The sequence below is a fragment of the Thermobia domestica genome, unplaced genomic scaffold (genome assembly GCF_964235325.1).
Source record: "Thermobia domestica unplaced genomic scaffold, izTheDome1.hap1.1 HAP1_SCAFFOLD_271, whole genome shotgun sequence".
NCBI classification, from domain to species: domain Eukaryota; kingdom Metazoa; phylum Arthropoda; class Insecta; order Zygentoma; family Lepismatidae; genus Thermobia; species Thermobia domestica.
Genome location: NW_027655986.1, coordinates 144,715 through 158,393, shown reverse-complemented (window position 1 = coordinate 158,393; position 13,679 = coordinate 144,715). Strand labels below are relative to the sequence as shown.

Below are 13,679 nucleotides of genomic sequence, written 5' to 3'. Positions count from 1 at the left end.
GGCGCAAGTCAGAATTGAACCAAAGACCTCCTTCATAAGAGGTGAATACTCTACCACTGAGCCACCGCGGTCACACCTGAACATAAGGTACGTTCTTGATATTTTTAAATGAAATAAAACGAAAACATGCCTTTTAATAAGTCTTATGATAAAACTCAATTTAATTTAAACAAGCATAAAATGTTGAAATTTATGTTTATATTTTTCTTTTTTCTTTTTTTTAAAAAGAAGAAAACAAATGTAAGAAAATAATAAAATTTAATCCGTTTTTCAGTAAAGAAAAGTTTTATTTGACTCACCTTTTAATTTAGTGAAAATTTGCTCTGTTTTGCAGTGGTACATAAAATCAGGAATCAAAAAGTACGTAGCAGAATATTCATTTTGCCATGGGGTCATGATAACATAACAATGACACGATATTCTTCTTTTTCTCTTCTTGTGGTTATGGGATATAACGCAGAACGATATATATATATATATATATAGTGAGAGAGAGAGAATCATATAAGATAAGGAAAACCTTAACTGGTAACAGAGAGTTTGGAGAAAAAGAAAAACTAAGGGAGAACGGGAGATATTACTGTCAGCGAGGAGAACGTGAGAATGGGCATCATCATGCAGAAAATTTTGGGTAAATACTCTATCTCGCTTCCTTTCTCACTTATATTATATCTCTCTCAATGTTCATTCCTTTTGTTTCAAAAGCCTTCTCTTACTGTCTCTCTTTCTCGTTTCTACGTGGACACACGCGAAGAGGAAGTACAAGCAGAAACAGAGATTAGAATAAAGCCATTATTGATCGAGCGTCCTTACAAAATCGGACACTTTGTTCAAATTATGGGACCCATTAAGCGGTGTGGAATTAGATCGCGATAACAACAGCTATAATAAGCATCTTCGTTTTCTCTCCTACGCCCTCCAGCAGCGTCTAACAACAAACCTTTCTCTTCCCTCCCCCCCTCTGGTTTCACCCTTCGCTTCTCCCCCAAGTGGCCCCGTAAAATTGTACCCCCCTATCTCTTTCTATACTTACCCCCACACCCTCTTCAGCCCTTACATCACTTCTCTAACCTTTTCTAAAATTCCCATTTTCAGTAATATAACTTACACACACATATATATATATAAACTACATGGAGAGAGTATCCTTGAGATATTTCTCAGCGAATAGGGTCCAGAACGGTCTGATGAGGAAATACCACAAAACGACGTATAAAAATGATATGGAAACGAAGGCGGAATGTGGGCTCAGGACTACAAAGTACTTTTTCTACAGTGACCACATATAGCTCCGCCTATCCGTTCAACTCATCCAGAAAAATAATACTAACTACTACAACTTACTCCCCGTAACAGTTTCCATTATTCTCATGTATTATGTTAGTGTTAAACCATTGTTACCTCATTTATTTTAAATCCATTATTCTGTTCACTAATGGCAAGACGTGGGAGCACGCTGGCTTAGTGGTACAGCACTTACATCTGATGTGTGGGGTCGATGAATCGATCCCCGGACAAGTAAGTTTGTGGCGGACAATATAGGGTTTTCTCGGTGTACTTTCCTCCCAATTTTTATTTCATCAATTCTTCCATCATCATTTTAATGTAAGATGCGTTACCACGGTTTCCAAGTACATTTCGTCTCTGGACTATCTGTAAAGACACCATTCCAGCATTCCCTGGCGGAACTGAGAAAAAGTGGTGAGAAACCTAAGCTGGAAAAATTCTTCGACAATCGAGATGAAACAGGACAAAGTTCTTCGAGAACTGACACGAGACAGGACAGAATTCTTCGTGAATTGAGACGAGACGAGACAAATTTTTCGACAATAGAGACGAAACAGGACAAAATGCTTCGAGAATTGAGACGAGACCTGACAGAATTCTTCGAGAATTGACACAACACGAGAAAGAGTTTAGTTGATTTTGAGTTTAACGTCCCGTTCAGCAGCGACGCTATATGAGACGTGGACCTACTAATTAACATGGAATCAAAACCACATGAGCTCCTGCCGAGAATAGAACCCGGGCCTCCCACGCCAAAGGCTCGTACGCTAACCGCTTAGCCACGGAAGAGCTCACAAGACGAGAAAGAATTCTCCAAGAATCGAGACAAGACAGGACAGAATATTTCGGGAATTGAGACGAGACGAGACCAAATTCTTCGACAATCGAGATGAAACAGGACAAAATTCTTCGAAAATTGAGACGAGACGACATAGAATTTTCCAAGAATCAAGAGGAGACAAAATTCTTGGAGAATCGAGACAAGAGAGGAGAGAATTCTTGGAGAATTGAGACGAGGCTTTTACAGATATGCAAAGTTAGTGAGAGACGAAAAAATATTTCTCGTCTCGTCTCATATTCAACACTAACGAGAACAATACTCTCACTCGAATACAATAGAAGTTCAGTGAGCAGTGGTAAAGTACTTATGTCTTGATACTCTACATTGCAGTTTCGATTCCAGGTTCTATGAGTATTATAGTGGACTAGCAAATGGCCCCACGTTCCCAAGAAACGAGCATACTCTCGCACGAAACACGAACGCCTCTCTTAGTAAACAACTCAAACTCCTTTCCAGAATCCAGGGGGGGGATAAGGGGCAATCTCCCCACCCGAAGAGAAAACTTTCTTATTTTATATATAAATAAAACCCATCTCAGAGAGTTTGGAGCTCTTAAAAGCAGCTCAAAGTAGCAGTATTTCAACCCACCGCCCTCCAGAAGTCCGTCCTGGATCCACCCCTTCGTCCTTTCTCTTCCATTCTAGGACTGACGTGTGTTTATAATTATTTTAAATGAGAAGTCTACATACGAAATTAATATTTCTGATCTTATGGGATTCTGAAGTATATGGGTATTATTATACAAATTGTAAACCCCATTTTACCCTTTTCCAAGTCGAATTTTCAAAAATCCTTCCTAGTGGCGCCTAACATCACAAATCTTATGTACTGTCCGAATTTCAAGTTTCTAGCTTCAAGCTTAAGCGGTTTGGACTAGGCTCTGATCAGTTATTCAGGATTTCTTCTTCTGTACATGAGCGTCTGAGACTAACATAAATCGTAAACGCCACTTCCGGTGTAATTGAGTATTACATGGAATTGGTTGGGATTGAACCACGTAAGAGTATGTAGGTAGTTTACTTTTGGACTTCCAAATTGCAGGGGAAGTTTGTATGGTATGTGTCATTGCCGTGGCTATATACTGTACGACAAGACCTACAGTTTAAAGTGCGATTTTAGTCACTGTAGTGGGTTCAACGTTCTCTCCAACCGGGTATTCAACCCGAGCCCTCGTGCATCGAAGACACGCGATGCAGCCACTAGCCTAAAGAGATTCTTTATTTGGATTATACATGATCCTTCCATCTTTACCTCTACGACATTATGAAGAAGACAATTTCTTCGCAAGATGTGTCCAAGCCAATTGACTTTCCTACGAAGGATGCTGGCTAGAAGTGTTCTCTTCTCTCCTATCCGTTTTAAAACATCTTCGTTTGTTACTCTCTTCGTCCATTTTATCTTCTCCATCTTCCTCCAACACCACATTTTGATGTTTTCTAAATATTTCTTCTCTTACTTCCGTAACGTCCAAGTCTCTTAGCTATACAGTTCTTTACTCCTTATAAACTTTTTCCTTAGTCCAATATTGAACCTGCTAGTTAAGGGTCTTCACTACAGCGAAATTAAACTACCGCTAATTTTAGAGTTTTTCTGTAATATCTTCAAAACAAATAAAAATATTCAAAAAGCAGAAACGTAGTGAACTAGATATAGTCTAGTCCCTGTCCATAAGACCCGTAGGAAAGTCATGTCTGACGGCTGTTCTCTTCAAATCCTGTTAGTACATGTCTAAACAAGTGTAAATCTCGAGGGTAGACTTTTTGACTTATGGGTAGTTTTCTTCTACAGGGGCGTAATCCTAGGGTGGCGGCGCCCCTTTTGAGTTGTTGCCGACTTTTCCTAAAATGATTGTAGCTGCCATTCTGATTGTAGCAAAACAATGAATACGGGTTGTTTGCTTTCTAAATAGTCAAAGGACTAAACCTAGATATAGATTTTTGGCGTAGCCGTACAAATAGAGGGAGAAGAGGGTGGCAAAGTCCAATTTCGGCTAATTTTTTAAAAAGTCTGTTTTTATTTTCTTTCCATAATATTCGAACGGTGATCTCTTATGTAACAACGATTTTTTGGCCAAGACTTACAACAATCCTCTATACAAGGACGCAATTTTTGACAAAAATCTTCCAATAGTTATCTCCACAAAAAAAAAAAAAAGTAATTAGTCAGATGCGCGAAATTTTTCAGAATGTAAACTCCCGTGGTTTCGTGTTTGCTTCACTACACACGTTGCAATTCTAATAGAAGAAGAAAATGATTAACACATCGTTGTATTATTATTCACGATTCTTAGATTATACAGCACTGATAATTTTCTGTGTGATATTCCTGCTTCAAAAAGTACGTGATGTACAAGAATATTTCTTGGTACTCGTATTAATTGGCTTTATTTATGAACCTTTTGCTAACTGTGGGTAACTTTGTTTCCATTCTGTGGACTAATAATAAGTTTCAATGTAAAATGTCTCGAATTTTACCTCTAAGATAGAAATTTTGTCGTATGCGAATTTTTCCAGGTTTTCTCTACAGCAGCTGCTAGGATAGAGATAAACGTACTAATTTAGTGTGCGTTACTGACTGCTATCTCCACTTAAAAAAAATTGTTTATGCACTTCAGATGGTGATGTTACTTTCGCTGCAGGAATAATTTGGAATGTATTCATGTCTAGTCTAGTATAATGGACTATCTTCATTCTTGCAAATCACAGATGTAATAATTTTCTGACAGGATTTGAAGTTATTCTGGTGAAGTAGTTATGGCATCAAGTGTGGAAAGATCTTTACGTGGAGTGAAATTAACACAAGGAACTAGTAGTGATTTTGATCTTACAAAATGTGTGATTTACCAAAAGATAGACAAAGATCATAAGACTACAACTTCAGCAATTGGTAGAAATAATATAAAAAATGCTGCTGAAATCAGGGAAGATGAAGTGTTGCAGAGACTTCGTTCAGTGGATTATGAAGTGGAATTTGTGGACCATTGCAATAATACCTGCTACAAGTTTTACACACTAAAAATTAAATAATCTACAAAAAAGCTACGTTCATATATAATGTACTACCCCGTACAGAACCATCATGTCAAAAAAAATCCAGTATACGAAGTAACATGCGTAGGGTGTGGTCTCAATAAACACGCTGGTGTCAGGGAGAAGCACAGGATTTGTGAAAGTATCCGAGCTCTTGTCTTCCGCGAGACAGTAATGTTTTTTAAGGACGATGTATATACGAGAACTTTTGATCTAGAAGATGAGTCATCAGTTTTTGGAGCAGACTTATACCATCATGAACTATGCCTAGAAACATACCATACTAAATTCAGAAGAAGTTCACAGGAAAACAAAAGCGCTGAAAGAAAGTCGCCTAAAGAAGAAATGATGACAGAACTTTCACCAGTAATCAAACAGTTTCTGGAAGATGGGTGCGGTGCGATTTTGTTAGAAATGCGAGATTACTTAAACGGTAAAGGGACAAGAATCGTGATAAGCAGCAAAGAGGTCAAGCATTTTTTACTGAAGATTTTTGAAACTACGATTAAATTTTCTAAACATACTAAAACCAACGAGTCTCTTATTGCCTATTCATCACATTTGACTACCGAGAGACTAACACAGATCTTCTGGAATCACAATGCTATAAGAGATGCCGGAAGATTAATAAGAAACCCCTTAAAAGCTGCAACAAAACAGTTGCTGATGCTCAGGATCTGAAGAAGTCATGGATCACTACCCCTGTTCCATAAGCATTGCTTGATTTTTTATGAGAACTTTCCCAAGTAGGACGATGTCAAGCTCCACGAAAGACATGGATTTACTTGAAGACGATTGAGTCGTTGATTAGTGAGACCATTGATAAAGCTGAAGATGACGTACTGACAAAAATTCTCTTCTTGTAGAATTAAGTCAATTTTTCAGATAGAGGCAAAAAAAAAAAAAAAACCTTTACATCTCATGACAGCCCATGTTATATATGAAAAATGTAAAAATAAAAGTTTGATAACATCTTTCAATAAACTTGGTGTGTCTGCAATCAACAACCAAGTTATGCATGCACGTGTCAAATTAGCCCAATACACTGTCAAGTCTTGTTCTGACGGTATTTCACTTCCAAGTCACTTTGTTAGTAATGAATTTACAGTGGGTGCGATGGATAACTTCGACCACAAAGAAGCTATACTTTCAGGTTTGCAAGGAAGTCATAACACTGTTCTGGTAGTATTTCAAGAGAAACCTAAAGAGGCAACAAAAAAGTCCTATTCACTGGATATTGTTGAGAAGAATTTCTCCGAACGTGTGACGTCTCAATTCTCATGTCAAAGCCCAAAGCATTATCGCAAGCAATCGCTGCCTTTGATGGTATCTCAGAATTTAAAAACGTTTGAAGATTTATTTGATATGGATGTAAGTGAAGTGACATTAAGGGAATCTGCGATCAGCATGATGAAAACTTTGCATTTACTTAGTGATAGGGACATTAACGTAACCTGGGGGAGCTGTCAGCGCAGTCATATCGAAATCTGAAGTTCCTCTTCACCAAGTTGGGTTCTTACCTATATTGCCATACCCTATTACAGCTACGACAGAGTCTATTCTGCAATGAAAAACTTCCAGTACCTTCATCATCTTCATCAACCCGCTTTACCTATAGCTTGCGACGAGGCAGTTTACCACAACGCTCCAAAAATCCAAATTACTTCAAACAAGTTCCCAGACATCGTCCTGATGATGGGATCTTTCCATACGACCAAAGCACTATTGGCTTGCATAGGTAAATATATATCAGGAAGTGGTTTGAAAACATCCTTATTGAAAACTCAGTATTCGGACCAAGAGCAGTCGAAAGTGTACTGAAAGGGAGTAACTACATTCGTTCTACAAAATCAATATTCATGCTTGCTGAAGTAATTGAAAGGCTGAAATGAAAAACATTTTTGAAAGGTAATGTCAATGCACCTAGTAAAATAGCCACCAACACATTGAGAGCAATTAAAGATAAAGGTATTGAAAAAGCACAACTCCTGTTTCAAGATCTTACTAACAATTTCATAAGCTTAATCCAAGACATGAAAGCGTTCTCTCAGATGAATACGGAGCGATCAGAAACGTGTCAGTACTTGGAAGGTTTTTTGTTTCTCGTGTCTCTTCTGAAGAATCTTATTCGAGCAGACAGAGAAGGCAATTGGCTTCTTCATTTGAATACCGTTCAACAACTCTTTCCAGTGTTTCCAGTTTTTGATAAAATCAATTACTTGAGGTGGGCATTCGTGTATTTAGAGCAGATGCGAAACTTGGAATTGCAACATCCACAAGTTTTTGAAAAATTAATAAAAGGATTCTTTGTAGTCCCAGGAACCACAGGGAAATTCAATGCGGTTGGATTGGGCATGGCACTGGAGCAGACGATAAATAGATTCCAAAAACCACAAGGAGGAATAATCGGCCAAACAAAAAGAAAAGAGTACGTTGTTGAATGGTAGTTAATCTACCCCGAGATTCTTGTAATAAGAAATGCCTCTCGGTCATTAATAGGTGTTGCAGTGGTGATTACGATCTTCATATACATCACGAATTAGTAGGGAAACAGAGTGAGGAGCTTGAAGGAAGCATCTAGATGATGTGCTTGTATATTGAGGAAGACAAAATCCTTATGATACCACTGGAACAATGAAACTCCAAAATCTATCGACAAATTAACTTGTACCGCCACATAATGCAAAATCAATACTTTCCCTTCCTGCAAAAGGGAATGCACTTTATCTTGAATTTAGGAATGAGAGGTTTGTTTCCAAATCAAAAGCAATATCTGTCCCATGCACAAAGTGAAGTTGCCACCTTTCAATTCTGTTGGTTCACAGGATACAAAAAACGATAGGTATAATTCAGTTACAAATATCATCCATGCGCAAAGACTTGTTAATATTTGTATGGAGAAAGGCATGTTATTGAGCGAGATTCTAAATTATGACATTTTACCAGTTACAACATTGGTGGTTAAAAACAGTGCAGCCACTAAATTGCAGAAATCGGATTTGATGACTGCTTTGATAAAGAAATTAGACGATTCCGAGTGCAGTTCTACTTTTGAAAAAATCTACCGACGTGTTTGATAGTGGATGTTACCACGAAACCACGGAACTTTACATTCTGAAAAATTTCGCGCATCTGACTATATTATATATATTGTGGAGATAACTATTGGAAGATTTTTGTCAAAAATTGCGTTCTTGTATAGAGGATTGTTGTAAGTCTTGGCCAAAAAATCGTTGTTACACAATATATCACTATTCGGACATTATGGGATGAAAATAATAACACATTTCAAAAAATTAGCCGAAATTGAAATTTGCCCCCCTCTTCTCCCTCTATTTGTACGGCTACGCCAAAAATCTATATCTAGGTTTAGTTCGTTGACTATTTAGAAAGCAAACAACCCTCATTCATTGTTCTGCTACAATCACAATGGTAGCTACAATCATTTTAGGAAAAGTCGGCAACAACTCAAAAGGGGCGCCGCCACCCTAGGATTACGCCCCTGTAGAAGAAAACTGCCCATAAGTCAAAAAGTCTACCCTCGTGATTTACACTTGTTTAGACATGTACTAACAGGATTTGAAGAGAACAGCCGTCAGACATGACTTTCCTACGGGTCTTATGGACAGGGACTGTATTAATAACACAATTTCGCAACTGATACCGTTATCACAACTCATCTGCTTTCAATTTGCAACTGTAGACAGATTTAGCATTTTTTGCGGGTTCTGTAAATAGTGGCATATCAAAAGCAGATAGATAAATTGTGGTAAAGGTATCACATGCAAAATCGTATAGTCTAATTCACTACGCTTCTGCTTTTCGAATATTTTTATTTGTTTTGAAGATACTACAGAAAAACTCTAAAATTAGCGGTAGTTTAATTTCGCTGTAGTGAAGATTCTTAGGAGTGACCTTTTCTTGCTGAATGCTTCTTTGGCTTTGGCAATTCTTGATCTAATATCTTGTTTGCAGTAAGCGTCTTTCCTATTAAAAAAAAAAAAAAAAAAAAAAAAAAAAACTACCGACCTCTTCAAGTTCTTTTTGTTTTACTCTGACCCGTAAAGGCGCGTTTCCACGGGACATTCTCACGACTTTCGATTTTTCGACATCTAGTTCATTTCATATGGTTTTCCAGTGTCAATCATCTCCTGTAGTCCTTCTTCCATCCATCAGAAACACACACAGAGAGTAGGTCCTGGAGGTCCGGACACTTCTTGCACCCCCTCCCCCCGAAATCCTGACTTTCCTGTAAACTGAATCTATTTCTAGAGGTGATTTTACAAATTTTAATATAATTTATCCTCGTTTTGAATTTGGACAACCCCCGAAATATATTCCTGTGTACGTGCCCAGGCGCAGATCTAAGGGGGGGCTATAGCCCTTTGACGCTCAGGTATACACTGGATAAAATTGGCTTCTATCCTGCTTTACACTGGATAAAGCAGCAAACTATGGTTTAGCCCCTCCCGGGCTAAACCATAGTTTGCTGCTTTATCCAGTGTAAGCAGGATAGAAGCCAATTTTATCCAGTGTTATACCTGAGCGTCAAAGGGCTTATAGCCCCCCTTAGATCTGCGCCTGGGCACGTACACAGGAATATATTTCGGGGGCTTGTCCAAATTCAAAACGAGGACCCTAAATTATCATCTAAACAATTTGTAAAATCACCTCTAGAACTAGATTCAGTTTAACAGTAAAGTCCATGAAGGCCTATAAGAGTTGGATCTAGAGAAAAGGACACCACACTTCCAATTGGATGATTGACTGAAATTTGGCACCTTTTTCAAGACTGGGGCCATATGAATCAAGAACTTATAGTTTACGATGGAATCCAAATGACCTTTGTAATACCTACACATGCAAAACGTCTCCACTGGGAATCGAACCCGGGATCTCGTGGAGCACCAAAGGTGCCCACGCCACTAACCCAGCGGAGAGAGCATTACACTTTCGAGGTTTCGGCTCTCCTTCAGCACCTCGCTCCGGCCCCTTTACTTCCCAAGTTTTTCGCAGGCACTCATTTATAATATGTAAAACTATTTTTTTTTAATCCATTTATAAGAAGCTGCATAAACTTCAGGGTAGCATTGGAACAAGGGAGGGGGAAATAAAAAATCCAACTTCACCAGGAATCGAAGTCCGGTTGCCCAGCTCGCAGTCAGGCGCGTTACCGACTACACTTTCGCGAATCTTACATCAAGTTTAACACAATTCTTTATGTATTTTCAACATAACATTCGCAAAATGAAACAAAAAGAATCAATTAACTTTCCAATGCACGACACGAAAGGAGAGAAAAACTAGAAGTTAAAAAGAAAAATGCAAAATCAAATGCTGAAAGACAGAAGGAAAAAAAAAACACCATAAGCAAACACAGCACTTACCTGAAACGATCCTGACTGCGAGAGTCATCTAGCGGCAGAAGTGGAGAAACCAATTCGGAGCAAATAGTGACTTCCGATTTGCGGTGAGCTTACGCTCTCCCGAAGCGGGCAAGTGGCAACGGGAAGCACGGCGAAAACGCGGAGGCGATCCGGCGGTGGTGCTCACACATGGAAGCAGCAGCATACATGCTCGTCGCTTTTTACTCACACAAACACGTTACACGTTCTCTCGACACACACATACGTCAGACAGGAACTAAACTGTAGTACGCTTTTTTCCTCCTCTCTCTCTCCCTCTGTGCTCTCTGACTCTTCAGCGCTTGCTCTACAATTCTCTGGACCAAACTGACTGACGGTGTGCTTTTTTCTTCCGCGCTACTTTTCCACACAATCTTCTACCCCTCCAGCGTTGCCAACCTGAGCAGAAGATACTATCGTACGTAAAACTGAAAATTATCGTTTTTGTCGTAAAATTATCGTATTTTTTTTTTCATTACCAAGCATTACCTTTAGTCTCATTACTAAGTATTATTATGATTATTATTATTATTATTACTAGCAAGAAACTAACATTAACATTTACAGTTAAAACTATATTTAACAATCTGCATAGTAAACAAGATCGAAGCTCAATTCTTTACTAATCTATCGAAAAAGAATCTGATTTTCCTTCAAGACTTTATACGTTTACCTGTGAAAACTTATCCACGCCTTTTTGACTGGTTTTCTGTGTGCGTGGTAGTGATTCCCGGTTTGATTACAGATGGGATCACGTTTTTGCGGTATACTAGTAGTGGTTTGAATCAATTTTACAGTATGTTCCATCTTATACAGTCTAAATAGCTAACTGTAACATAAAAATATTCAAATTAATGTCTGATTAATTTTCCTGTGTTATTTACTTTCTCGAGACGTTCGTCGTCTTTGTAATGTTTTAATGATCAGGATGTTAAATTATCGTACATTTTCCTGTTATCGTACAGCACCTATCGTACATTGTATTTGGGTCAAAATTATCGTATGATTCGATAATTATCGTACATGTTGGCAACACTGTACCCCTCTTTCTTTTTCCTTTTTTGGTCCCTCCAACCCTCTTTTTAGTTTCAAACAACTAGTGTTGCCATCTGAATGGCTTAAAATATGTTTTAAAAAAGTAAATTATTTGTAACTCAAAAAGAAAGGCGCAAAGTGTGCATAACTAAACAATAGTAAACTTCTGGTGCAACAGTTCTTAGAGAGGGACAGGACCTGTCAATTGGTTTGTGGGTTTGAGGGTGATGTGTGATCACCCCATCAGTTTTCCGCTGTTAATGATTGTGTTCTATCTAGTAGCTCCCTAATTCTCCTCACGACGCAGAGTGGAAGCCGTACAACACCATTTAAAGAAATACAAACGACCACCCCTCTCTGTTCTGACCACATCCCACACTTCTTGACTCCGTTGATCATTAAAAAAAGTGGTTTTCCAATGCAGCTTAGTTACGTACGCTTTTTTCATGTAAATAATAATCAATACAGAAATTTTAGAAACTAGAATACAAATAAGATTTTTTTTTGCATAGGTGGTACCTATAATCCCAATTCTCGATCTGTCCGTCTTCTCCAGGTCTTAAAAATTTACAAGTTTCCCTAATTCTTCTTGATCTACGGGGAAAGAAACTGGCTTTCTACTCATATTGTACCTGCTGAGTTGCTCCTGCCTAGCTAAGTTTCGGTAAATTGGCTGGAACCTGCCTTCGGGTAGAACATTTATACAACAAACTTATCACTGTGTTTATTCTTCTTCTTCTTCTTCTTCTTCTTCTTCTTCTTATTATTATTATTATTATTATTATTATTATTATTATTATTATTATTATTATTATTATTATTATTATTATTATTATTATTATTATTATCAAATCCTCTTCTTATGTATTACGTTTATACGTTAATCAAAGTGAATTCATGTAAATGAATGGCCGAATCGTATTTTCTGAAATTATTCCCATATTCCGTGTTTATATGTCCCAAAGATTTCGAACTTTCGAGGACTCAAAAGTCGAATTTACTCGGTAAGCTCTCGAGCTCAATAAAAGATCGTATGACTCCATATGGGCACGATATATCTCTGTGAGTTAATAGCAAGCAAGCCCCAGTCCAAGTTCGAGCAATTGCAAGGTCCCAATGAAGCTAGAGTGCAATCACGAGCGAACAGAAAGTTCATTGATAGCTCATAGTGATCGCGAGCCCAATGCGTAGTGCTGCCCACATAACGAGACGAGATCGATAAATTTTGAAGTAGACGTCGACTCTCGAAAAGTTTTTTTTTTCTGATCTCGTTTTGTGAAATTTATATATAAAATTTATGCCCTAATTATTTTCTTTAATTCATCTAGAATCCTTTCTATCATGAAAGATCCACGAAGATTGTGAAATATAACATTTAAACCATGTTTATCATTATTATTATTGGGCTACACTGTCTAATGACTTGCACATCTTTAAACTTTGATAAATGCATTCTGTTCGAACAATCACTGTATCTGCCTATAGATTTTATACTATAAATTAAGGTTAGTTTAAAGGGACAAGTTTTGCATTGTTGAAATGGCTTGTTTGTTGAATGGGATATCCAAACCTTTAACAATATAACTGCTTGAACAATGAAGACAATTCTAAATAAGAAATCGGTATGGATTGTTGCCTTCGATAGGTTATGAAGTTCCTTCTCCAAAAATTTGAAGTCTGTACGTTAAAATTTGTAAGAGAAATTGTCAATTTTCGTGAAAGGCAAAAAATACATGAGGGAGATACGAAGACTGTAGTGACATCTATTGGCAAAACTTGCTCCTTTACACCAACCTTAAGTAACACTGAAACAATGTTTAAGACTAAGATTTGAGAGAACTACTGTAGCCGATGAGACTTGTGAAAATTTTTGTCCCTAAAACGAGTCGAGACGAGACGATATACTTCTCATCTCAGTGGTAACAATACCAATGAGTTTAATGAACGTGAGGGATCATTGAACATAAATGTCCCGAGTTCGAACGAGTGTGAGTCGGAACTAGTGTGAGTCTTAGAGTGGTTAGCCCACGTGATCCCGAAATGAATCCGATTCCAGAATCTAGTACGACCAGAGGATCAACA

The 13,679-nt window shown here is 37.9% G+C and overlaps 1 protein-coding gene across 1 annotated transcript in view; it reads right to left on the bottom strand.

Annotated features, from left to right (window-relative positions):
* LOC145676653 (protein tiptop-like) overlaps nucleotides 1-10,879 on the bottom strand; it is a 56,658-nt gene extending 45,779 nt beyond the window's left edge. The window contains exon 1 of the mRNA XM_081747497.1: nucleotides 10,545-10,879. Coding sequence (XP_081603623.1) covers nucleotides 10,545-10,572 — 28 coding nt within the window. The 5' untranslated portion in view covers nucleotides 10,573-10,879. The remainder of the gene's footprint in view (nucleotides 1-10,544) is intronic.
* Nucleotides 10,880-13,679: the final 2,800 nt, after the last annotated feature.